The 27009-nt window shown below is 45.8% G+C and overlaps 1 protein-coding gene across 4 annotated transcripts in view; it reads left to right on the forward strand.

Moving 5' to 3' along the window:
* The window catches only part of CDH4 (cadherin 4), a 455155-nt gene that overhangs the window by 356472 nt on the left and 71674 nt on the right, over nucleotides 1-27009 (forward strand). For all 4 annotated transcript variants that reach the window (XM_074604741.1, XM_074604743.1, XM_074604744.1 and 1 more), the window contains 2 exons: nucleotides 595-739; nucleotides 15189-15361. In XM_074604741.1, the coding sequence (XP_074460842.1) occupies nucleotides 595-739; nucleotides 15189-15361 (318 nt within the window). The remainder of the gene's footprint in view (nucleotides 1-594; nucleotides 740-15188; nucleotides 15362-27009) is intronic.

Here is a 27009-nt window from a genome sequence, read left to right on the forward strand (position 1 = left end):
TTCTTAGTGCCACAGGGCTTCCCATCGTTTGAAGGAAAGGGACTTTTTTTACGTCTTTCGGTGCATAGAGCAATGGCATCAGGAGCTGTTGCTCTTCCTGGAGACCGTGATTAAACAAAGAGTAAACAATACTGATGTCATTCTGAAATCTCTTCACTTATTAATCCCTGTTATTCTGGGTATGAAAGGCTGCGGGTTCCCATAAGAAACCTCTCAAGTCAAACTCATTTCCTCACTCTGTTTGGAACTGAGCAAAATTTGCTTTTCAGACAAGGTTCAGCACGTCATAAAAATTGAAATATAGTGGTCTATTAGCAATGAAGGAGATAGCATCACTACAGCAGAGTTAAAGTGTTTCCACTGACAATTGCTATTTTAAAATATCATTTCAATATTATGTTAAGCCTTGAAAAAGTGTCTGTGTGTAGATTCTAGATGGAAACCACGTCACTGCTTTCTGCTGGAATTAGATACTTGCTCGGTTCAATTCTGAGAAAGTATTTATGAGGTAAAGTCAGTTCTTACAAAACATGGTCTCTCATTCTGCAACAAATCCCATTGCTGATACTGTGCTTTCATTGTGCTTATTCCCAGCTCCGGGCTCATGCGGTGGATATGAATGGAAACAAGGTGGAGAATCCTATTGACCTTTACATCTATGTGATTGATATGAATGACAACAGACCGGAGTTTATAAACCAAGTCTATAATGGATCTGTTGATGAAGGCTCTAAACCAGGTACAGTTGAAAAAAGTCTTAAAGTTCTCACTAGCTTCCAAACATTGATCCGGCATGGTGGCTTTGCCCCCCCTTGAAACAGAGCGAACGTAGGAGAGGTTTGTTGTTGCTGGTTCTTTGCTGAAGAGCAATGGAGGGGAGAACAGTCTCGCTGGGATCTCATTCTCTGGCCCCAGGGAAAGCACAGGCTTGGGTTAGAGGGAACCTAGATCCTGGTGGTCGCTTCCTAGGGCTGGAACTTGTAAAAGCACCAGTTTTGTGGAGTAGCTCTCTATATTGCCGTTCTTGTACGCTCGTTACAGATGTACAGGGCTGTTATTGTATCTGCAGAGTACTGAAAGCCAACCTGGCAGTGGCCTCTCGCTGACCCTCTGCCGAAATGCTGAATTATCTGCCTCCTTGATATTTAATCCAGCCATTGGCAAACTCAATACCTGGCACCCGTTCAGACTCCGATAAAGTCTGTATCCCAAAGTGTGAAGAAAATCCTTTCTCATTTGCAGCCCGATGCAAACCTGTTGAGGTGGGAATATTCCCACTGAAATTGCTGGCTCATCCTCCGTCCCCGTGGACGTTCCTTACAGAGAGTGAAATGGGGAAGAACTGGAAGCGGAATTTCAGAAAATTAATGTGTGAATAATTAGTGAGGGTGTAAGCTGTACATGGAATGCACGTAATGATTTTTCCATGAACTTGTTTATATGCTTGGAAAAATACAGTTATAAGGGTCTTTAGTGTTTTCTTTTCAACTGTGTTGTTGATTTAGGTGTGGTGTAACCATGCAGTGTCCAATATGGTAGCAGGGTTGTTTTAGCTTATCGCGGAACATAGCTGACAGGAGCGTATTCATTCTTTAAGCAGAAATTATATTGGAAAATCTGTCACCAGTAGTTTTGTAAGTCTCCTGAAATCTGAGTGAGATTTTTCCCGGACAAATTTTATCCTCGGTTATTTGCCAGCTGAGGGGTTAAATACCGCGTGACTTTGTTTTGTGTCAGCAAACATTTATCATGGCTTCTCTGCTGCCTCAGGTGTCACGGGAAAGTCTCCGGTGGCCACTGTTCTTAACAAGGTGATTCGCAGCCGTGATTGATTGTCTCTCAGCAGTGTGAGGAATGGGCTGCTGCGGTGACACGTAGTGGGGACAGCATGTGACATTCTTTTTGAGGAAAGAATAGGTACAGCTCCCTTCCTGATACGCTTTGGGTGGTGGCGTCCCCGCTTCAAAATGCCGATCCCGGTCCTGCTCGGCAGAGGGGATGTGAGAAGTCCCTGAGCTGATGGCTCCAGTGACGTCTTCCCATGGGATTTTCTGGCTTCCATTTGAAGGCCGCTTTGGGGCATATCAGGGTTTGAAGGTTGATACAACATTTCCATAGCAAATCAAATTTCTTACATCTTACTCTAGGACAGATCAATATTCAAAGTGTTCCCAACTGTTTTAACTAGCTCTGCTCATTTGTGCGAGAGAAGCAGTAAATTGCATCCTCTTCTTGTCTGAAATCCAGATAAGCCTTTGAGCTATTAAATCAGAATAGGATAACTTTGCCTACAAAATACTTGTGCCTCTGCACAAGTGATTTTTGGTATTCTGTATCCCCGGCTGGAGTGCTTGCCTTTAAGGCAGGTAGGTAGAAAGCAATCTGTTTTTATTCAAAAGCAATTACATTTGTCTTTGATGTTTTGGGGTTTTTTTCTTCCCTCTTTCCTGTTTAATCGGTATTCTTTTAAAGGTTTGTATTAGTATTGAATTTCTGCTCTTTGCTTCTGTAGAACCTCCTGTGAGTTTGGGTATCCGAGGCCCCCGTTCCATGTACTTGGCAATAAACAAGATGTTGTGTCTTTGAGAAAGTGATAGAGAGGTCACAGAGTTACCGTGATGTCTGCGTGCTCCTCCTCTGCCTCCGAGTCCTGCAGCCCTGGTTTGTGCAGAGACACGTCGAGACAGTGCGTTTAGCTAAGCGTAGGTCTTGCGGAGATTTGGAAACTTCTTTGTCGTTCAAGGTGCTTCAGACGGTTATAATAATTAAGGAGGTACCCCACCAGCCATTGCAAGAGAAAAAATACGCGGCCAGAATTCATGATTATTTGTGGCAATGGTTGGCAAATGAAAGACATTGCATATTCTTAGAGGTAACAGCAAAACGTGTTCAGTATTGATTTAACAGTGAGTTATATAGGTATATGCATTTATAAATATATATATGCATATGTATGTATATCCATGTAGAAAGTACAGATTTGCTTCAAGCAAACTGAAAAATCTTATTATATATTACAGAAGTTCAGTATTCATTTTCCACTGTTCATTGCTCTTGAACTATGCCTGAGGACTGGAAATGCTTCCCTGGGTATCCTGTGCAATTGTTATTTCTCACATCTTCCATATGTCCATTTATAATGGCTGTGATTAAAAATGCAGTATTACTCAATTACCGCAGAATCTGCAACGTTCTTAATAATTTTGCACACCTCTTATGAGAAAAGGAGCTAGAGTATGAGAGTATCCCAAATAAATGCTGACTCTGAGGGCAGTTAGTGTGAGCAGCCAATGACTGTTTGAAGTCAGTAGGAATTTTGCTGAGACTTAAAAAAAAAAAGAAAAAAGGGACACATGGAGCTCAAGCTCTGCCCATGGAGATTTTGCAGAGCGAGACTGTTGAGCACAGCCTGAGCAGGGCGCAGTGACCTTGAGCTGCAGGGAGAGCCCCTGTAGGGCCTCAGGGGTTCCGCAGAGCAGATCCCGTTCGGAGGGGACAGGGTCGGGCTCTGCAGTGCTGTCCCAGCGAAGGGGCTTTGCCACAGCAGGGTGCCGCACCGCGAGCTCGGTTGGACGGGGCTTTGAGCATCCCGGTCTAGTGGAAGCAACCAGTGACCATCGGTGAACGCTTTGAAGAGTAGACATTTCATGAGGCTGTCACTTAAACGCAGAGGTCCGGGTATGCAGGGGACAGCTTGAGTTTTGATATGTCTGTTAACAGCCTTCATTTTATGAGCTGTGTTGGAGGAGAATCATGGATTGCTTGGTGGGGACAAGAGTATTTTTTACTTGAACGTGAACATTTTTTCAGGGGCTTGTCCATTGCTTCTGACTTTACCGGGTGACTAGTTTTGTAGGAGCGGCATGTCAAAGATACAGAGATAATCAGAAGAAACTGTAATTTAGCCAGCCCTTGGGTAGATAAAAATAAAATTTTAGCAAATTATTTCATTGTGTAAGGACAGGTGGTGCAGGTGACACCCATCAGCTGTCTTCTGCTCTCTGTTGACTGCTACAGAGGGCACCACCGCTGGCAGAGTGAGCAGCGATGCTGAGTTAAACTCATCTGCCCCTTTGCATTGTAAGCCCCTGTTTGCTGATAGACCACTTCATAGGCCATGGCAGGGGGTTGGAACTAGATGGTCTTTAAGGTCCTTCCAACCCAAACAACTCTATGATTCTACAAAGCGTGGTCCCCTCTTAGCAGCCGGGATGCGGTGAGCTGGAGAGCGCGCCGTGCCTCATCTCTGACCCCGCAGGACTGCTGCACGTCCTGCTGCCGAGGCAGAGGATGGAGCGTGGCCGCGTAAGGTGTGACCTTGGCTCAACAGTGAGTGAACCGAAAGGAGGGAGGGTGAACCAAGAAATGAGGATGCGGGAAGGACGGTAACTCCAACCTGCTGGGCACTTAGCCTCCCATGGAAGAAGCAAGTTTGCTTTAGCCTAAAATACAAATACCCTTCAAAGGGGACTGTCCGTGCGCTGGAAGAATTGGCAGCAATGTGAAGAGACTCATTAGAGAGAGTCTGGTGGCGTTTCGGCAAAGGGGCTTCCCAGACCACAGAGCTCTCCGACTCCTGCCTTTCCAAGAGCGTGCTCTCTGCAGTGTGCAAGTCACCTTGAGGCAACTCCTGACAGGAACAGAAAAGAAATCATCAAGTATTATTAATTATAATAGGTTGTTGTTGCTGGTTAAGATTAAAATAACTTAATTGAAATAGTGTCTTACGCTGTAGCATAGTTTTCTTGAAATCAGGAGCGCATTCTTGTGAAGTTCTCCATAGTGTGAACGCGCGTGTCACAACCTGGCCACCCCTGTACATCCTCAGATGTGTGCTGGCTCTTAAACTGAGTTGCATTTATTTTTCCTTTTGTGAGACTCCCAGGAAAACATTTTAATGCGTTTTTAGTTTATCTAGCCTAAGGTCACGCAGCTGGACAGTTTACATGTGTAAATGCAGGCCCTTCCAAAAATGCAGAACAGGAATAGCGATGCAGGATTTTCTTTTCCGCTAGTTGTTTTGATTTAACGCGCCACTGTTTGAAAGTGTATCTTAAAAGACCGTGTTTTACTCATATTGAATAATGTTCTGCCTCTTTGAACTTTGCCTCTGTGTGAAGAACGCAGCCAAGTTTTAAAAATGCAGCTGCAAGCTCGGGCTGCGATTCCCCTGGTGCCTCTGGCAGCCGCAATCAGCAGAGCTCTCCCGGCGCTGCAGAAGTCGCCTTTCAAGCGCCGATAAGCGGGAGGGGGTGCCCAGCTCTGCTGCCCGGCGCCACGGCCCTCCCGCGGCCCACGGCCCTCGCCCCGCCGCAGGGGGGAGCCGGCCTGGGGGTGGGTTTTTCCCCCTCTGCGCAACAGCCATTACCGCCCTGCACCGCCGGGCTTGCGGCATCCCAGGGGTGACCGTGGGGAGGGCTGTTTCAAAAGAAATTCTGCAGTTTTCCAAAAAAAAAAAAAAAAAAAAAGGCTCGATAAGATTAAATGAAAATGCTAAAATACAGAGAGAAAAGGGAATTTAATCACAGAACAAAAATGTGATGGAGAAAGATTATTTTGGTCACTGCGGAAGGTTAGTTTTGATAGAACCGCCGTACAATGTACCTGACGGTGGGATGTGGATGTCTCACTTAACTGAAGCGTTCCGTTCTGAAAAGGTCAATGTGAAATGCTCCGCAGTGACTGGAGCGCTTTGCTCTGGGTTGTATCTATTTTGTTTTAACAGAAAGATTGTCAAAAATTAACACATCTCTCCAAAACAATTTGTGCCTGTCAGACTGGCCTTTTCCGTTCCCATTCATCCTTTCCACTTCACTAACTCTCGGGATACATCTCCGTCCCTTTCAAGTCGACAGCAAAAGTCCAAGTGGCTTCTTCTAAATTAGAGTTTCGTCCAGCTCCTTCTTTCTCCTGGTGCTGGGTGGGATCGTGTCCTCCTGCCACCCGCCCTGCCAGTGGTGTGAGAGAGTGCTGAGTGTGGACAGTCCTCCAAAACAACGGAATATTAGTATTTCTTACATGAGAAATCTTGTAATTTAATATTTCCCTGTCTCCTCCTGATTTCATGGAACTCTGATACAATAATTGTTGATAGCGTGCCACGTGAAAAATGAAATAGCTGGGAGCCAAATCTATATGTGGCAAATTGAGTTAAAGAAATCTCATAAAAATAAGCAGTATATTAAAAAAAACCCAAGGATTTTAAAAGCCGATTATTCTACTGGTGTCCCAGTTTGTTTATTTTATTTCTATGCCAGCAGAGATTCCCTCAGAGATTAACACCATGGACTAATGCACAGATGGGGCCAGAAACTTGAAAGTCATCTGAATATTAAGAATTTAAATCTTTAGCCTCAGTGATTTGAACAGAAAGCCAATTATGAGGCTGAATTAGTTTTCAAATTAAACTGCAATTTAAGGCTTGTGAAATTAATCTTTTAAGGCATATAGTTGCATTTGTGTGTGTGTGTATATATATATTCATGTGGAGAATTCGGATTCTACATTTCTGGCTCCTTCTTCTTCTCCAGCCCATCGGTATAATTCATGAAGAAATGCCCCGTGTCCTGGAGGTGGATCTTTCCGTGAAGGGACAGGGCGTTGCGGGGTGGCAGGGGAGGAAACTAAAGCCTGAGACGGGAAAAGAAGATGCTTCACTTTTAAAAACTAATGGAACACCGAGTGAAAACCCCTTTCTTCCATTACAAACCATTCCAAAATGCCATAGTGCTGTTCGTAATTAAACTATTCTTTTCAATATTTTTTTACCAGCTTGGTGGTAGGTTGATGGTAGCACTCATCATTTAGGATGGTCCCAGTTCAGCAGAGCCCAGAGCAGGGTCCTGGCCTGGGGCCGGGGCGCTGCTGGTGGGACGTGGCGCCGGGAGACCAGGCGGAGCCCGTGCTGCTGGCAGCGCTCGTGCTAGGAGTAACGCAAGTGCCGCGTGTTTCAGAGAGATCATGGAAAGGAAAATCCTTCAAGAGCCAGAGCAGGTCTCACCAGATCCTCCCCGAGCTCTTCCAGGTTGGTGCGTTGCTTCGGGGCTCATCCCCAGCCAAAACGCGCCGCCCGTGCGGTGCCATCAGCGCAGCCTGGGGAGCTGCTGCTCTTATCCTTGCGCTTCATACGCATGTCATAAAAATGACTTTGTCCAGCCCGACTCTATTCTCTCACACATTGCACACAGACTCAGGATATACAATACTCATTTTTTAAGTTCTTTCGCTCAGCCAAGCACAATTTTAAGTTAAGAAATTGTTTTTCTGCAGACACATGTGGTAGTAGTGCTTTCCATTCTGTTTCAAGGTGAGTGGTTATGAAATCTGTGCTCTTAATTTCCTTTTCAGAAGCATCCAGTCCCAGGAGCAAGGAAGGGAATTATAGGCCTGTAGGTGAGAAAAAAATGCAAATCCCCAGACCGATGATTTTTCCCTCCAGAAAAAAAGGCCAAGTTGATACAATGAAAAAAAATGCAGAAATCCTGTTCTGAGACCACTCCAGAAGCGAGTTACAGCACTGCAACGGTCCTCTCTGCCTCCTTTTACCCAGCAGTTACAAAGAACATAGTATTATAAATATTACAGTATTTATATTATATTACACTATATTGTATTACGCTGTATTATATTGTCAAAATCCAAGGATTGGATTGAAGCCTTGTGGAAGATGTGTTAAGTCTCAGGTTTTGTGCAGCCGGGTCTGCACGATGTCACTGGTTGCAGATGCCTTCAGTTAAGCGTGAAACCCAGCCGTACTTGTAAGCACGGTTGGGTGCTGGTGTTCAGGATACCTTGTCCTAAGTCACGCTTTCTCCATTTTTTGAATTTACCTCTGGGACTCGAGAGGGTTCATCTGCAGGAACTCAGCCGAGCTGAGCCTCGGTGATTTGTGCCGTCAAAGCTCTTTGCTCAGAGGCTGAATGCGCTTTTGCCCATCTTGTCGTTTTACTTGTGTTATTTCTCCGCGGTGCGTGGGGCCTCCGCAGGCTGCCGTACGGGAGTTACCTTCAAATCTGGCCGTGCCCATGTATACACTGCATCCCGCGCATTTTCTCTTACTTCTTTCTTGACAATAAGAAGGTATTATTGCAGTTCTGGGTGACAGCAGCCTCTTCGACTTGCTCAGTCATCTCTCCAGACCCGCTTGCTCTCTCTGTTCTCATTAGGTTGGCTCTTGCCTTGTTTGAGAGAGTCTGATGTCTCCGCTAATTAGGAAGTGGCATCCTTTATGAATTAGGTTAGCTGCTTGAAAGGTCAAAATTTGCCAGTGATTACAAAAATGGCAGTGGAAGAGAACGACAGTAGCTATCAGTTATGACTGAAGGAATATCGTTCAGAAGGAACGTGCTGGTTTTATTTAGTTTTCTATCTAGAGCATGTGCGATGCAGTTTAATTTCAGTATATTTGCAATTTATTACATCTGCAGTAGAGTTTCAGGCAGTTCTGTCATCGTGATGTCTTGCACACATTCCTGTTTACCTGCATAACTCCACTCAGCACCTTTGTGCGTCGCTCCCCCTTTTTCATTTGAAACCCTTGACAACGAGTGTGTGAAAGCGCTTCGCGTTGCCCATTGAATGCGTTTTATGTTTTCAACTTGAGGATACAGGTTTGCCGAGATGTTTTAGTGTGTAACGCTGCAGCAGTTCTCCCAATGCTGTTCTCAAACCCACACTCGCTGGCAAGGCGAACAGCCCTGAGGAGCTCGGTGCCGCTCAGCGTGCCGGGCACCGGGCGGCGCAGGTAAAGCCAACTTGGGATCTCTCTGCGGCATCGCAACCCGCCGCCCCCCCGTCCCTCACCTCCCCGGGTTTGGAGTGGAAGAATACTGTTAGTTTTATTGATCAATTAAAAAGACAAGTAGCGCAAGCACACTTCAGCGTGTTTATTGGTAAGAAAGATCCCGTTTTACGTAGGGGAGCTGTATACAAGTAATTACGTGTGTAGTTGTGCTCTGAGGACTTGTTCAGGATCCCATCGTACTTCTCTCTGTAACTTGGTTTTGACATCTTTGCTTTTCCAGCGTGCTGTCTTTCTGTTCCAAGACTTTGTTGCAATGAATGAAATCACTTAAAGGTTGAAGCGTTCCTGTTGTGGAGTCGGGGCATGAGATTCCCGTTCTCTGTGGGGAAGAAAACGAATATCAGGACATTCTTCTGAATGGAAAATTTTGTTTTTAGGAAACGTTGTACATTCTACACTGCTGTTCAGTATTAAACCTTCCCATCAACAATTACTGTCTTCTCTCTCTCTAACATCGGATGCAGAGTATTCACTAAGTGAGCTTTCCAATTTGGGGGGAAAAAAAATTAGGAGGAAGGGGAGGCTTCCATTAGTACAAAGCCATTATTAACTTGGGTTAATGAAGATCTAATGTAATATGGCCATCACTACATGTCTGCACATAATGATTCAGTCCTTTTCTATGGGGGAATGATTAAATTAAGTAGCTTGTAGGTCAAAATTAGACTGAGAAGGTTAACCAACCTTTAATGATTCTGCAACCATTTACCAGCCATTAAAAACCATAAACTGTAAGATAAAGCTGAATAGCGAATCAGCGTTATCAGTAAAAACTGGATGAAGTTTTAGCTTTTTCTGTTTATATCACATGAGTAGACAGAGAGGATTGTGTATTTTTATAGTGATATGTGGTATAAAGGGCAAAGTGAACGGGGTTTTTTTATCTTTTTTTTAATTTGGCTTCCTGATAAGTGCCCATTAGCTCTTTCTTTTAACATGCATTAAGTCTAACTAACGGATATCAAACCAGCTTAGAAAAATGGTAATTATAAAGCAATTGTAACAAAGACTTTGGGAGCACAACGGTGCTAAGATATTGTTTGTATGCCTTAAAACCATGAAAGCTGAGTCTTTATGGAGAAATGAAGTTACCTAGGCGGGAGAGCAGAGATTGCAGCCGACGTGATGAGAATGAGCAGTCCTTGGCGTGCTTTGGGACCGGCGGAGCCAGAAAGAATTGAGCTGATTCCGAGATTCCAGAGGGATTTGGACGGGACATTTGTTTATGACCGTGTGCTTATCTGCTTGTACATACACAGGGCAGCTATCTTTCTTGTTTTGCTTCTTTTTTTTACTCAACGTGTAAAGATCAAAAGAGATATAGTGAACCTTAACAAAATGTTATTGCAGTCTTTTACAAGCAGATGCGATTAATTTTAAAATTGATAAACAAAACTGAATATACAGGTAAAAATTACGTCCCTTTGCTTCCATCCCCTCAGATTCTGTAAGGCATTATTTTGCCTATCCTGTAGAAAGCTTAATTAATCTAATGGGAATATTTTCCATAAAGGGTGCTTTCAAGCATCTCTCTCATGTGTCTTCTCCATTGTTAGATTGAAACAAAAATACCTCGTTTGACAAAATAACATCTAGGAGATTGCCGTCTCTGGGAATTCAAAGGGAATGCTTTGTGAAGTTGCAGATTCTTGGGGTCTTGCCTTTAGATAGATCGTCTTCATCATGCCATACGTCAATTTTAACTCAGGTGATGTATGAACTTGGCACATTAGTTAATGAAAGCTAATGCACAGTAATCTTGTCATCACTAGCTGTGCATGGTAATTCAATCTGCTTCTCGGAAGAGCTGTTCAACATGCAACAAATTTGATTTAATATTGACATGATGTACTAGGTTAGGTGTTTTATTTAACACACCGTGTGTCTTATTTGATGAGGAATGGTTTTCTTTCAACAGGTTGTCTACCTGAGTCAGTAGGCCAGGTGCGTAGTTTAATACAGTTACATCCAACACCGTCTGGACTGAGTATTCATTGGGGGATACACTGCGCAGGCTGGGGCAAATTCCCGAGTTTCGGCACTTTATGCATTCATTTATTGTTGTCAGCGGGTTTGAGAGCAAGCCCTTTGGAGCAGAAAAATAAAGCTAATGCTTCTCTCTCACACTGAAAGCGTGAAGTCCCTCTCGCCCTGTTTGTACGCCTCCATTGTATCTCCATCACCCTTGGCAAGGGCTGACCCAGAAGGGGCAGCCTACGGCCTGGGGTGGGAGTGTGGCGTGGAGGAGTTTGCCCAGTGTCTCTGTTCTGTTCTAACTGCTCCCAGTCTCCGCGTGGGTAGGATATAGGGATTTAGAGGTGCTGGGGTTAATTCTTTGATTTCCACAAAATGCATGCACGCGTCCTGCAGGCCAGTCTGGGCAGTCTGTACTTTTTCACTTAAACGCAAACAATACCAGCCCCGATCCTCAAGTGTGCAGGAGCTGTGCAGTCTGCCACCGTGTACTTGCCTAATCGGTGTAGTAATAGGGGCTGGATATGGGGGTGTATTTCCTTTATTTTAATATAAAGTATATGAAGATGTATCCCCATGCATAGGAAATAGAACACAATATTATTTACTTTTATAGCAGGTAAATCATCACCAACCATCTCAGCGTAGTGGAAGACTTTATACAGCACCCAGAAGATGTTAGACACTGTCGCAGTAAATTTCCACGTTGCTCTATTGAATACTCTGTGCACAGATATATTGTTTATGTCATTTACTGCAGCATGCAGGTGTCTAGAGGATACGTCTTGCATAAAGACAGACTAAATATACAGAAAACTGAGTGGAATACGGATGGTGATGTGGGTTCTACCTGCAGATCCCCTGGGAGCGGTCCTCAGGAGTGGTACCCTCAGCGTGGGTAACAGGAGGTGCCGTCACTCTCTTATGCTTCGGCCAGCAGTGCCAGGTGGGAAATGCGAGTGCATGGGAAGGGGAACAGACATCTCGGCCACCAGCCAGACTGCAGAGAGGAAGAAGTAATTTGCAGGCGGTTTACAGCAGCCTGTGGTCAGAGATGCCGCCCCCGGGAGCAGCGGGGAGCCGGGGAAGGAAGCGGCTGCTGCAGTTCCATCATGCGCTGCCGAGTGCTGCAGCCACACAGGGCCCTTTGCAGAGGACATTTTATTAAGTTACAAGTTAGTAATTAATGCCAAGTTCCTGTCTTTATTTTCTCTGTGGTTGAGTTTCATAATGGAAATTAAAGATATGAGATAGGGAGCAGATTGCCTCTTGAAATACAGCTCCCTGGTGCTCAGTTCATGACTTCAGAGACATTTGTCCAGTCCCATCTCCCTTTATGGGGATGTAGGTCAATTGTTGTTGAAATAGTTGTTTTTTTCTAGAGCAGATGTGCTCAGTCCAACGCTACACTGCAGGAAAGAAGCAAAAAGGTCAGGGAAAGAGTGAAGACCTCCTATACACTCCATCCGCCGCACCTGGAGCGCTGTGTCCAGTTCTGGGCTTCCTGGTTCCAGAGGACAGGGAACTGCTGGAGAGGGGACAGCAAAGGGCTACCAAGATGATGAGGGGACTGGAACACCTCCCTTATGAAGAAAGGCTGAGGGATTTGGGTCTTTTCAGTCCAGAAAAGAGATGACTGAGGGGGGATCTTACCAACACTTATAAATACTGAAAGGGGGGGTGTCAGGAGGATGGGGCCAGGCTCTTCTCAGTGGTGCCCAGCGACAGGACAAGGGGTAACGGGCACAAACTTGACCATGGGAAGTTCCATCTCAACACGAGGAGGAACTTCTTTGCTGTGAGGGTGGCAGAGCCCTGGCACAGGCTGCCCAGGGAGGTGGTGGAGTCTCCATCTCTGGAGACATCCCAAACCCACCTGGACGCGTTCCTGTGCCACCTGCTCTGGGTGACCCTGCTCTGGCAGGGGCTTGGCCTGGGTGATCTCCAGAGGGCCCTTCCAACCCTACGGTTCTATGGTTCTGTGATTCTATGATCCACAGTACAGCTGCCGTCAACTCACCCTGTGCCCACTACAGCCACAGCCTGGTGGCTTCGCTTGCCACCTTGGGAACCCACCGTCTCACACATGTCCTGGTTTGTTTTGGACACTACAGTGCCGTCTGAGAGATCCTGGATGCGGAGGCACCACAGCTGTGGGGTGCCCTTGTCTGAATCTGGTAGCCCCAACAAACAACTTTCCTTTCTAGGCTGTTTCTTGCACTAGAAGGGAATCGTGAAATACCACCTGATTTTTGAAAATGTCCTAAGACTGCACCTCCTAAAATAGATTCTGTTTTCTTCTTCCACTTCTGTTTTCATTAGCCCCAGGTTTTGACATTCTGTTCAGAGATATTTTCAGTATAGAATGCATTAAGATAACACAAATTCCAAATCAAACATCTCGTTCTGCATATTCCCTATTTAAATTTCTCCTGTACATTTCCCCTGTACTTATCTAAGCGTTGGCTTCTTTAGTCGTATCAGTCGTCTCGTGATAACTGGCTTTGCAAAAGAGCAAAAAAAGAATGCTTGAAGAGAAAGGAGAAAATTCATTGCGTGCACAGCCTTGTTTCAATTCAGTGTTCCTTCCCTCTCCTGAAGTTTATTGATCGGAAAAATGTTAAGGTTGTTGAATAATTTGTTTTCATTTCACAAATGTGAGTCAGGATTATTGCAGAAAGATAGGAATGTATTCATCATTAGAATTTGCTTTACACATTCATTTATTTTTTAATCTATAATTCTTATTGAACTAAGAAAACTCACAGGGATATGTATCACCACAGAGAACAAAAAGAGCCTGATTGAGCCAGATGGAAGGAGATCAGCAAAGCACTGTCCACAGTGCAGAAATACAAACTTATGAGGCCGCTTCTCGCTAATACTGAGAAATGTTGTTTTCCGAAAGTTGGGGAAGACACTGGAGGGTTCGGCTGCGTGCCGAGTGGCTTGAAGACACTTTGCTGGGGTACAGAACAGGGGCATGCTGCTGCCGTTGGTAGATCTGCCCACTCAGAGCATGGGCTGTGTTTTTAAACTCTGTTGCAAAGCGATGCAAGCTCTCCAGCTCTGCTCTCTCTGAGCTGGAAGCGTGGTAGCTTTGTGACCAAGCTGGGGATCTGGGCTCGTTAGATGAGACGCGATGCAGTGCTGATGGAGCCACGTGTCCTCGAGTTTGCCAGTGGCTCACATCTAACCAAGCCGGCAGAACAAGCTCAGCTCTTTTTGTAAAACAATGTGTGGCTCCATCTTGAATCAGCTCAGGTTCTTGTTGGGACCACTTTGCATCTCCTCCAGCGCGGCAGGCTCATAAGTTGGTTCGTCTGTTCAGAGTTCGCAAACGAGCAGTGTTCAGGCGTTCCCTCCCATCTCTCCATTGGTGCTGTTGGGTTTGGTGGTCACTAAACGGGGTTATGTCTGGTTTCCCTGTCTCTCTTTGCCTCCCACTCCTCCTTTCAAGTTTCTTATCATTAGATTCATCCACTGTTGCAGATTGCTTTTTGTAAGCAGTGTGTGTTTGCCCTTTTAGTATTCTCTCCTACCAATATCACAAGCGTAAAGCTGGGCCCTGGGAGCTCTGGGGGGTCACAGGACCATGCAGCTGCAGGAGTCCATCCAATCAAGTAACATCTTTTACCCTCATAATGATAATTTCCCACTTTAGCAAAACACCCTGCTGCCAAACTCCAGTGATAATGAGCCTGTCAGTGCATCAATGCGCTACCAACAGTATCTCAAAAGTAGGGATTGTTTTTTGCAAGGCAAATGAAGACACTGGTGATTAGCAAGAAACAAACCAATGATTCAATACATCGCTGGCCACACATACCAAATCATTGATTTTCTGTCCTGCTGGGCAGCAGCTGTTCCATTTGCTCTGCAGAAGTGTTTTTTTTTCTCCAGAAGGGGCTGGAAAGGTGGACGTTTCTCTAAGAACTGGAGGCAGCAGGCAGTTGCTTCCTGCACTGGGCATGGGCGTGTTGAGGGTGTCCTTCTGAAGCTGCTGAGAACTCTGATGGGCTCTCCGCTATTAAACTCTGGAAAAACGTTTGAATGCATGTGAATGCAGTGATTGGGTGGAAAAAAATCTCATGTGGGAATCTGTATGAAATTGCAGGACGAAAAATGCTGCCCTAAAAGTTACAATCACTGAAAGAATTAGAAGTTAATCATAGATATCCTCATATGACTTCTCGCTATGTACCAGTTATGTGTAATCAGTATCCTTACAGATCATCTAGTCTCAGCAGTGTTGCTATTTTCATAATCCTCGCCTTGCCTAGCTGGCTGGATTGCAATGGGCTGTCTATTCCGTAGCATTTCTCAGTAAAATGCATGACCCCGAGTCAATGGGACCGCAGTCTGCTCTGCAACGAGCTAGTCCTGATATTTCGTCTTCTCTTGTTCCAAGGTACCTACGTGATGACAGTGACGGCAAATGATGCAGATGATAGTTCCACGGCGAACGGGATGGTGAGATACCGAATCGTCACTCAGACCCCACAGAGCCCATCGCAAAATATGTTTACTATTAACAGCGAGACGGGAGACATTGTCACTGTGGCTGCTGGACTGGACAGAGAGGTGAGTTTAAACGCCGTCAGATCGGGTTTCCCGTTGTTGAGGGTTGCTGACATGCAAAGCCCAAATCCTGTCTTGAATATAAAGCCGCTAAAAGTTTGAGTTGCGGCGTGGAGATCGTGGTCTTTGTTTCTGCAGCAGCTGTGGGGCACCATGGCTTTGATGTGATATTTTTGTCTCAATCCATATCAGTCGATGAAACCCTGGGAGAATCTTCAAACTTATGGAGCTGATATTTTCCTTGTGTAAATTTGTACAACTCAAAGATGTAGAAAATGCTCCAGGAGGAGCAGGGGGATGAATAAATTGGCATTTGTCCCCCTTCTGTCAGGGGACAAATGAAGTGCCATGCATCTGTAGCCCTTTCTAGACCTGTCTTGCTTTGTTCTTTGCATGTTATCTTTGGAAGCAGTTACACAGCCCATACTCAACACACTTGACGTGTTTCATGGTGGCACCTTTATGTGATTTCCAAACTAGGAAAATGTCTTCCAGTGGTTTCGGTTTTGTGTGAGGCTCCGCCTTTAGTACCTCTTCTTTCTGGTATTTTACAATGTACAACTTTTCCAAATGCAGAAGCATATTCTACTGGTGTAAGCTGTACGGTGTGATTCTCAGAGGTCTGCCCTCTCCAGATGTGAGTATAGCTCGAGGAGAAGGCATGAACATACCTCACGCATTAAACAAAAATCCATGTAGCATCAGTGGTGGGTTGGAGTGACCTGGGGAGGAGGGGATGGGGGTGAAGGGACAGGGGGAACTTAAGTTCTGGGATTTTTTCCCATTGTTCTGTGCAGTTAATGGAGTGTCACCTGTCTGTTGCAACTAGGAGATCTTGATCGGCTTGTAAGTGATGGGAAGGGTCATTGTTCATTGAAGAGCTGGCCAAGAGAACACGGCTATGCAGCAAATACAAAAGCAAGGACTTACGTAGTCTTAGGCTCAGACGTTTAACTTCAGGCAGTCCCCAGAGATAGCAAGTCCGGTGAAATCCATTTTGAGAGAGCCCAACGTGCTGCACTTCCGAGAGAGGGCACCAGGAACTGGTTTTGCTCTTCCTTTCCCTCCTTTGCCCCCGTGACGGATGGCAGGGATGGAGCGAACGGGAGGCCCTGGGTTTCCTGCCTGGGACATCAGAGGGGTGAAACCCTCCAGCACTTTGGAGATTTTTTCCCTTCCACATCATCCCCAGTGGCGTGTTTTTGGCCCCGCTGCAGAGCGCTCTGCCGAGCGCCAGCGGAGAGGCATCGCTGTGCCGGGGTTTGTGCCCATTTCATTCACATGCCTGGGGCCGCGTTTTCGCTTCAGAGCTGCATGGGGGCTGTGGGAGGAATCCTGCAGGTGGCTGCCGAGGGCGATGGAAGCACCAGCAGCAGCTCAGCAGCAAGTGAAGCACCGCGGGGCAGCTGGTGGGACCAGCGCCGGGACCCGGCCGCAGCTGGGAGCGGCGCGGATGTGGGGCTTGCCCGAGGCAGGGCTCCAGGGCGAGCCGAGCCGGGGGTAGCACCGTGTGAAACGTCTCCGCAAGGAGAAGGTGGGGTGAGCAGAGAGCTTTCCGGATGTGAAGAGAAGGAGCAGCGCTGGGGGAGCAGGAGGAGCACCGCAGCCTGCTCCTTCCCACCCGACGCGGCAGACTTTGCGAGCGCAACCTAGGGCAGGTTTGACCTTTCCCGGCTCTTTTTCTTTAGAGAAGCAGGAAGTTGGCGGAATCTTAAGCAGGTAGATTATCCCAGGCAATGCTGAAGCCTGCAGCGCGCTCGCAGTCCAAGAGGAGAAGCAAGTGCTGTCGAGATTGCTGGCAGCCCTCGGGGGGACAGTGGCACAGCACTCGGAGGAGGGATCTGAATTCTGGCAGGAAAATGCTGCTTTTATGGAAATGACAGAACTATTATTGCCCCCTTGACATCAGTGGGGGCCAGCATTTTAATGTAGGGCTTTACGGGTAGAGAAAGGTCATCGGTTTGTATTCATTTCAGAGACATAGGTTGGGATAGCTTGGTGGGAGAGAGGTTTTAATCTCGGCAAATCAGCTGAAAGAAGAGGCAGGTGATAATTAGAGCGAACGGGTAAGGCAAAAACGGTCAGCTTTTTTCAGGCTTATCTCATTGCCTCTGAAGTACTTTAAAAACTTGCAGGGGAACCATACGCTTGACGTTAGTGAGTCTGGGAAATCAAGGCAAGCTGGCACGTTGGAGATGGAAATCCGGGGCGGGCGTCCCATGGCTGGGTACCGGGTGGGACAAGGGACACTTGGATTGAGGCAGAACAACCGGCTCCGGGCACAGGCCTGGGGCTGCCGTGAAGCTACGGGACATGCTTATTCCCAGGATTACATCTGGAATTGAGAAAAGTTTCTGGTTTATTAACATAAAATTGTATTAGGTCTAAATTGAAAAATGTGTTTAAGCGCTCCCATAACTGTACCACAGATTGGTTTTTTGTTTTTGTTTGTTTTTCCTGAAATCTTGAGAAAGCTATTAGAGGAGTAAATTTGGTTTTGCTGCTGACATTTTCTTGTTGTTAGGAAAAGGAGCCGAAGAGCAGTATTTGGAATGCAGATTTGTGTAAATTAAAATGTTAACAAATCTGACCTATTCAGCTGAAACTACTACAACCAAGATAAATTCCCTGGATACCAGTTATTTCTCCAAATGCTTATTGACACATTTATCAGCGCCTATGACACTATTATGTTAAGCTGTGCTGAAACGGAACCAGGTTTTCAGTCTGCGTTGGACCCTTCTACCTTGCTCCTGCGACGCGAAGGCGCCTCAAAGCAGGTGCGAAAATAGCTGTCAAAGCTATTCCGAATCTGAGAGACAGATCCACGTTCCAGATCCAGCATTTGTCTTTCAGAGGGGAGAAAAGTGACTTGAAAATCAGTGTTTCTAGCTCAGCATTTCTGTTGCGTGCTCATTAAATGAGCCTTCCCGGTGCTCTCAGCAGCTCCACTTAAGTACTGGTTCTTTACTGGTTTCTTACATTGCCTTCAATTCATTAAATGGCCGAGAACCTGGACGAAGCGTTCCAGCTTGCTTTGCGTCATGAGAAGTGTTTCAGTTAACCTGCAAGAAATGTATTTTAAGACAAAGTCTTGCAGTTTGCTGCTGTTTCTAAACCCTCATTTCCACAAACCAAGGAGGAAATTAAAAACTCAGCCTCTCAAATTGTGCTGGTCTCTCTAAATGTGTCTGACACTGGAGATAGCAAAATGAAAAGCCAAGGTATTAAAATATTGATGGCTTTAAAGTTATCTTACCTGGTTCCCATTAATCTGGATGTAAATATGGTTACAATGCTCTGTGTCCATTCACTCATTACGACTGCGCTTAATTGAATGGATCCCCAAGGAAGATAAAGATAATTGCACTGCGCTTCATAAAAAATATTAAAGGAGGACGGTTTAGCAGCAGCCTGGTTTCAGCTGCTGGATGCTTAAGGGTGAGAAATGCCAAAGGTGGAAAAAAGGAACATCTCTCCCTTCAACTAATAGGGAAAATGATAGGGATTTAGAGCGTGCCAGAGGTTGAAAGGTGCATTCAGAGAGCCGGGCTTAGCTGGAAAGGTTAAAAGCAGATACTTGCTCTAGTGCAGGGAAACGTCAGGGAAACGTAGGGAATTTGTAGCTGATTCAATGAAACTAGGAGGGAACGAGGAAATAGCGGTGGGAGCACAAAATGCGCGGATTAACAGGGAAGGCTGCAGACACGGGAGATGGTAAGGGCGCAAGGGGGACCATGCGAGCTTAGTTCATTTCTGGCAGGCTGCGCCAGAAATGGGGGGTACCAGAAATGGGGCAGTTGCTGCCCAGCTGGCAGCTGGAGTTAGCAGTGCATCCGAATTCTGGATTTCGTTGCTCTTTTTTTCATTTTCCACTGGGAAGAAAATAACAAGAGGTAAAGAAGGGTCAGCTGCCCCCAGCTGGGGCTGGGAAACAGACAGAACATTCGTATTTCTGCTTTCGGTTCTGAAAAGTAACAATTCTGCTTATAATCGTGCAAGAGATCTGCTGGGTGTTCGCTCACTTTGTCCAGCGCGGCTCCCGCTGGGTCCCCGGCGGGGATGGAGCCCAGAGCGTCAGTCTGAGCATGAGCTCCCGGGGCAGGAGTTAGCCCCGTCAGCTCTTCTGATTGCTCTGGTGGCAGAATGTCTGTCTCGGTAGCGCAGTAAAACTGCGCTAGGGCTATAGGATAGGCGATACCATCCTCTGAAGAGCTCCCGCTAAATATTTTATGAACGTGGACTTTGAGCAAGCAGGAGGGAAAAGGGAGAAATGAGAGCGAAGGAGGTGGTTGATCCCCCACTCCGCTGGCAGGCCAGGAGACGTCGAGGCATCTCAAATGTCATCCGGGCTTATTTGAGATAATAAGTATTTTGGCTCTGCGGTGCTTGTAGCGTTAATGTGGCTAACTTTTTGAGATCTCCTTTAGAAAGGAGTCCCTTCCCCGCACATTCATCTTGTGTTGAAGAAATGAAGAAAGGCAGGAGCTTGGAGTTGCTTCTTCCGAACTTCTGTATGTTTATATTTCTTTTAACAGTGATTGGAGCTCTGCTGCTGCAAATGCTTTTAAAAATACATGAAATCCGATTCTATGATTACTACACTTGGCTTTCCGAAAACGTGATGTTGCTAGTCTTTCTCAAGTGAGTGAAAGATAAAAGGGAGAGCCTGCCAACAACTGAGTTAGTGGCTTATTTTATTTATGAATGAAATGGCAGGATTTTTGTGGGGAAGAGGAAAAGTTCTTCTTATTGGCAGAGACAGTTGATTTCTTTTCCAACACTCTGGTTTTGGTGCAACTAGACATTTCTGATAGAGCACAAATTTGAAATGTTATGTCAAAAAAAAAAGAAAAAGGATACTCTGCTCCTCCGAAAACTGAGCGGGGATCGGTTTTTACCATCTGTGGTAACTATTTTGAGTACGTTTCTCTCCAGATCATTGCAGTAGCTTTGCAAAACCTCCTTGTTGCTTCATTCCAAATGTTGGCCGGGAGTAAACAAGGCATGGCACAGGTGGTAGGAATTAGCTTGGCCATGGAGACTGCTAGAGTTCATCCTTTGTGAAACAGTCCCATAGGTAGCAGTCCACTAGTTTGAGATTACCCGAATACAGTGGGTTTAATCTGGGTTTGTCTCTTCCAGGCGGCCGATGCTCTAAGTGTAGCCAACAGGTATCACAGGTGGGGCCTTGCTTTCCTCGCTGTCCTCCGACGGGAGAGTCCAGCAGCTTTCAGTCCTTTTTCCACCCCTGGAATATAACAAAAGGAATTTATTCTGTTCTAAATTATCGTCGCCTGAGTTAATTACTTCCCCTCACTGCGCATCAATGCCGTGGTCTGCAGGGCTGCGCCTGCTCCGCTGGGCAGGGCTGGAGGAGCGTCTGCTGCAGCGTGAGGCTGAAGGACCTCGGCGCGGTGCGGGTGATACCTGAGTGAACCTGTGCAGATTATCAGTCGTGTGTGTGTACTGACAAAATACAAAGAATGAGGGGAAGCGGCGTCTAAATGGCTTGACTGCATCCTAAGAATTTCTGTTTCCCATTTTCCTCACCCAAATTAGCCGTCTCCAAGGAGCGATGAGGACTTATGCAAAATTGGTAAGAGGATGTCACCTTCTGACAGGCGCAATCTACCATGGGCTGTGTTTGCTGTTTGTATCTATTACAGGAGTTCTTTAAAGTGAGAGGGATTCTGGTTTTCATGTTCTCTCCATTATTTTTTTTTCGGAGAAGAACTAAAACAAGGTTGTTAGATTCTGCTGAGCCACAGGTATCTTGCTTTTAAAGATGAAGTTCCCGTATCACTGCATTAAAAAACGCATCCGTAGCTGAACTCGCAGGAGGAGAACGAGAGTGAGAGATTAGTAATTATTTTGCCAGTGAGGCACATCCATTTCTGTGAATTCGGACCACAAGCCCCTGTATTTAGCTTCCAGACTCACAGGCTCCCAGCGTGTTTTCCAATGGCTGAGATGATGAAGGACTGTACCAGACTTCAAGGGTAAGTGGCTTTTCCACATCTCACAGCATTCGAATAATGACTTGGAAGTCTTTGTGGAACGTGTCTTCAAGCCAGACATAAACTACCGGAGTCTTAACAGGGATAAGCAGGTAAAGTGCTAGAGCATCCTCTGTACAGCGGTCAGAGCGCGTTTTCCCTGTCCCCTCCAGCCTTGGCCGTACCGTTTCCGACAGCTTCCCTTCGCTCTCGCGCCGCGGTTGCCCCAGCCCCGTGGCACGGCGGGCTCTGCCCTCGCCGCCTGCCATCCCAGGGATTTGTGGAGCACAAAGTCACGCTGGGGGATGAAAGCCACTCTGAAAATGTCATTTATCGCTGAATACTGTGTTAGTCCTGACACCTTGTAATTTTTCAGGTCCATGTAACAAAAATGTAAATACTGAAGCTTTATATATTAATATGCCTGAAATCATTACTTAAAGATAAAACTGGTTAAATTATTCAGTTATAAAATTATCCCATTTCCACAGCAGTGTATCCTGTCAAAGGAAGAGCTGATTAGCCATAAGCTGAATTTAGCCAGTAGATTTATGCTTGATTCTGGTTTACGTTTCTACATTGTACGTAGGACTGATTTGAGCTTGCTCCATCATTGCAGCATGCATTTCATTTTCTCATTACAGACAAGAATGACCTTTTTCAGCAAATTGTGGTGAGGAGCACTACCACTCATCAGTGAAGAAGGTTCATTTTATTAACCCCGTTTAGTGCCTTTGGAAACGCGTGGTGCACCCAGTGAGGGCCACTTGTAGTAATTTGAGATACCAGAAGTTGGCAGATGGGGAGGGCTGGAATCTGCCGTGAGCGCGGTTGGTCCAGCATGGCGTGGTGGATTCCTCGGTAGCCCTTGTGGCAAGATGGGAAAGACCTGAGCGAAGCCTCGTTGTAGAAATAATGCTGTTTGTTTTAATTAAGAAGGGAATTATGTCAGTGGTTCTGAAGCCTTGTTTACAGTACCTGGAAAGAATTATGTCTCCCTGTTTGCGTTTCTCGAACAGCAGTGGCGCTGCATGCTTCTGGTGGGCGTTCCCAGAATCATCTGTACCTTTCGGTCTTCTGCACAATTGCTGCAACGCTCTCAATACAAAGCTGTCAATCAGTTTTTGGAGCTCTTGTGTATGGAAAGGTTTTTACGATTATTTTTCCTTGATAAAAATCTGATAGCTAGGTAGACTAGTAAAACTGATAGAGCTCTGAGCCATGAGCCTTGGAAGACGATAGCATGAGTATGTGTTTCACTAAAAAAAATATTTGAAGATGATAGGAGAAACTTCTAAAGAACAGAAGAACTTTCCAAAAAAAGAGTCTGGTAAATAGCTTGGAACCTGTGGGAGTCCAATGAGTAGACAGGAAAACAGCCATGGTATTCACCTCCAAAAAAAATTCACCAGCAAGATGATCAGGACGCAGATGTAGTGGGCTGGAGACCAACTGGTTATACACAGTGTGACGACCTGTTGTCACTGTTCGATCGTGAGTTTGCCTAAGCTCAGCCTGGCTGAGGTTTCCTCCGCCCGTAGTCACTCATTGTCCTCCCTGTGCTGGGGCACGAATGGCCCTGCCATCGCTGGCCAGTGTGTAAAAGTAAACCTGCAGGCAGTTTACATCTCCTGTGGAGCCGATTCCCGCCAAGAATGAGTCCCACCCTTTGGCTGAAATGAGGAGTTTTCTCCCACTCAGACGGTGCATATTTACTGCCTGCCAGAGCAGCTCCCACTTTGGTTTTTTTAATTCTTTTTTCCATTTGGCTTAGACTCTCTTTTATACACCTGCCTTCCTTTAAGCATTGCTGGCGTTCAGATGCTGTAGCCTCTGGAGGAGATTGTACTGATTCGCGCATTAAACTTCTTATTCGTATTTGGGCAGGCTATTGAAGAGATGGTACCAAATTGAAAAGCTACATGATTTGGAGTTGACCTCCTCGGATAAAACAAACCTTTGAGTTTAATTGGATCCGATTGTAGAGTCTGAGCCAGAATAGGACTGATACCCAACCTAATCAGTTCTCTTTTTTCAAATGTGCAAATCTTCAGAGCCTCTCCTGTAAGAAAATTCCACGTATACTAGGAGTCTATAGACCCTTTTCTTTCTTCGCACACATTTCCGTGTGTTCAGAGACTCCTGCTTCAGTCTGGTTGCGCTTGTTTCAAGTTGCTGGTGAAATCCCACCTCTGACTAGAGTGGGTTGGCTTATACATTATTCAATAGTAAAATCCCAGCTGAATAGGGAGGGGGGGGAAAGTTAAGTATCGGAGTGGAAAGCTCACGAGGTCCTTAGCATAATCTCTCTGGTTCAGACCTGCATTTCTTTTTCCATTCGAGCTTGTCTTACAGTGGAGAATAGCGTATCATTCCAATTTTAGATAGTAGACTACCTGCTCAGCTCAGGCAGATGGAAAGTTTTCCTTCTGGTACATCACATAATTTCCGACAGCCCCTTCCCCTCTCTAAAGGGATTATTGTCTAAATCTGCACCAGGTCAAGTGAAATAATTAAACACAAGCTGGCTCCACTAATTAACTTATCCACAGCCCATTGTCTGTTATTAGCATTTTAAAGAGAGGCTTTGTTAACTCTTTCTTCCTAGACCTAGTAGTACTTTTTTTAGTAAAACAACCCATTCCTATAAGCATCTTTGGCTACATTTCTTACTAAAATATTATCATCGACGCTTGCGAGAGCATGAATGAGCTCACAGGATGTTTCAGTCTGCAGCAGCTACTTTTCTTAACAGAGCGTAAGAAGAAGGCAGCTTAAATGCAAAGGAATGTCACTGTCAGAAGACCAGATAGAGAGTCTTCTAGTCTTAAAGTATTCTTCAAATGGAAAGTGATCAGTGTAAACAATGGAGACGCCACTATGTGCTCCGTAAAGCGTAATTAAAATGGTGATCCATCTAGTGTCTTATAGTGCATCTCACCAGAGCTTTGGAACCGTGTCAGGACCGTGGAGTACGGAGTTGCTGGGCATGTCATACTTCAAAAAGACAGAAATGTGTGCACAGGGCCAAAAACGTGGGAGTTTGCTGTTCCGCACCACGAATGCTCTTTAATTCCTGGAGTTGTGCACTAATCAGTATCCCAAAAGGTGGCAGAAGGTGGCCCTTTGAAGGGGAGAGCCGTTCTTGTTCGGCCCTTCCAAGCATCACCAGACTGGCTGTAAATACCCACAGCGTCGGGTGCCGGGGTTTGGGATGTTCTCCGCTCGCTGCAGGCTGAGTCTGTGGGATACGCCGGGAGGTGCCGAGGGCAGGCAGGAAGGGCCTGCCCGTATTTTGCCCAGAATGGCGCGTTAAAGCCTGTAGGAGCTTGCAGTAGCAGGGCAGCGAGGCGCTTTGTTCTTTCGTCGTGGTAACCTCACCATTTTTTCTCCTAATTTTTAGGCTAAATATTTTCCTTTCATTGTTGTTTTGTTATTCCAATTTACAAAAAAGAAAAAAAAGTGGGGATTTAGTGTGAGAAATCCTCATTAAGTAGAGTATGAGTCAGTACAATGATGATTTATTCAAGCTATTCATTTTTTGCACTTAAAATGCTTTCTGTTCCAAATGCCTTTCTAGAAAAATAAATGTAGTTTTCGGTTAAAGTAAACAGGTCACATACTGAGTGACCTCAAATCTGATGGCTAAAATTTAGAAGGGGAACTAATTGGATAAAAATGCGGTGACTCATACTCTCCAGACATTCAGTAAGTTGGCCTTTCCAGTCTTAATTTATACAGCGCTCTGAAAAATAAATAGATTGCAGTTTCACATTCATACCAACGTGGAATTCATCTCCGTTTATAAGGAAAAATCTTGTTTTAATGATTAAAGGTTTGAGCAGAAGCTCGAGCAGGGCTAAGCTGGCCGGGCTCCTTTGCCTGAGGACGGGAAGCAGGGTTTGCAAATCAACAGCAAGTGACTCTTGGAGAGTTGGTAAAGCTTTTCTGGTAGGTAGCTGCTTTTCTAAAGGGAGGGTTTGATACCACCCAAGCATATGCCACATGAAATACCTACTTAGGAAGTGTTGTTTTCACCTTCTGAAGGGGAATTTCAGAGAGAGAAGAGCAGCAGCATCTTTCTCTCTTCAGCTCTGTGCAGACTCCGCGGTTTGCTTGCAGCAGAGCGGAGCTGGCCCGACCGTGGAGAGCTGCAGCGTTTGAAATACCCTACAATATATTGTATGTATTGTGCTCCAAGGGAGCTTGTACTGAGGTGAAGTGGAGTAGTAGATAAGAGGATACTCCACGCATTATTCATGCTGGAAGTGGTTTGTTTTGGAGATGTGTATGTTTCTGCAATTATTTTAGCCATTAAACTTCAGCCCTGAAAATGCTTTCATCTTGGCTGATTCCATCTTTTTGTGGCCATGGCAATGCAGAGGAGAGTGATGGGAAATGCGTTATTAGATTTGTAAATTATGTGCATTTTTCCCCCCCCTTGATGTTTGATACCAGAAGACATGATGTTTGACAGAAAAGGTAATGAACGGTATTTGCTTGTAAATCAGCAGTGAGATGTGGTTTGAATGAATGCATATTGGAGCACAAAGAGAAGATCTGAGAGGGTTACCAGCGCTCCTCACTATCCCAAAATCTGCCCTGTGGATGGAGGCGGCTTCCATCAGCATGTGCGGGAGAGGCAGGAATGACTGCCCGGCTTCAACACAGCAGCCCTTGCAAAGCAATCCCTGCCCCGAGCGTGGCGCGCACAGCCGGATCGAAACCTGCTTTCCATGAGCCAGCCTCGCTCGTGCTGGGAAAGGAGCTTGGAGAGCAGGGAAACCTGCAGGACCTCGGCTGGGTCTTTGGGTAGGTGGCCCGGCCACGGCTCCTTTGGCCACGGCAACATTTCTGTGAGCCCCCGACTAGAGAGCTGGAGAATCTCTCAGCTGTATCCGTGTGAGCAGAGATGGAAGTGTCAGCAATCATTTATGTAGATGATCCTGATTAGGCAGGAAATGCCCCACAAGAGTTTCCCACCCCCAGATTAGGACAATGTAATGAATTTTTAAAATCGTAACTGCCAATCAGAAAAAAAATCTGGAGAGAATCAACATTTTTATTTTAATAGCTGCAAAAATGTCACGTTGATATTGATCTCCTAAAATGTTTGACATTTTAAAAGATCAATTTTTGTCGAAGTTATCTCAGACCATTAAAACCATTTAAAAAGGGCCTACTTTGCAAAGTAAAAATGAATTCCAAGTGAGGGAGAGGTTTTGACGGCCCTTCCTTGGGAGCAGTTTCACTCTTAGCGTCTTCTGATGAAAAACCACTTTGTCACAATATTCTCCACCAGTTTTCATCCTCAGGCCCCTTCAGCTCGCTGTATGGTTTCTGCCACTGCTGTCATCCCACCGTACCAAAACGGGTATCTAGGGATGCTCTTCTGAAAGCTAATTCCACCGTTCGCAATAAGAGCCTATTAACGTAACTTGGAGTGACCACCGCCTGCAGGATTAGCGTCTCCGAAGGCTGACTGACGGGTTGGAGAGATGGATTTCGCATTATTGTGCGACCCCGCCGCTGTACCGGGGCAGGTTTGGAGAGGAGCACGGGCAGGGTGCTTTTCTTGCACCGTCCCCAGAAAATAAGGTAGGCTGCATGGCGTACTCGATACGCAGGTGTGCAGGGGAGCATTCAGGGAAA

This window comes from Larus michahellis, chromosome 12, assembly GCF_964199755.1.
Source record: "Larus michahellis chromosome 12, bLarMic1.1, whole genome shotgun sequence".
NCBI classification, from domain to species: domain Eukaryota; kingdom Metazoa; phylum Chordata; class Aves; order Charadriiformes; family Laridae; genus Larus; species Larus michahellis.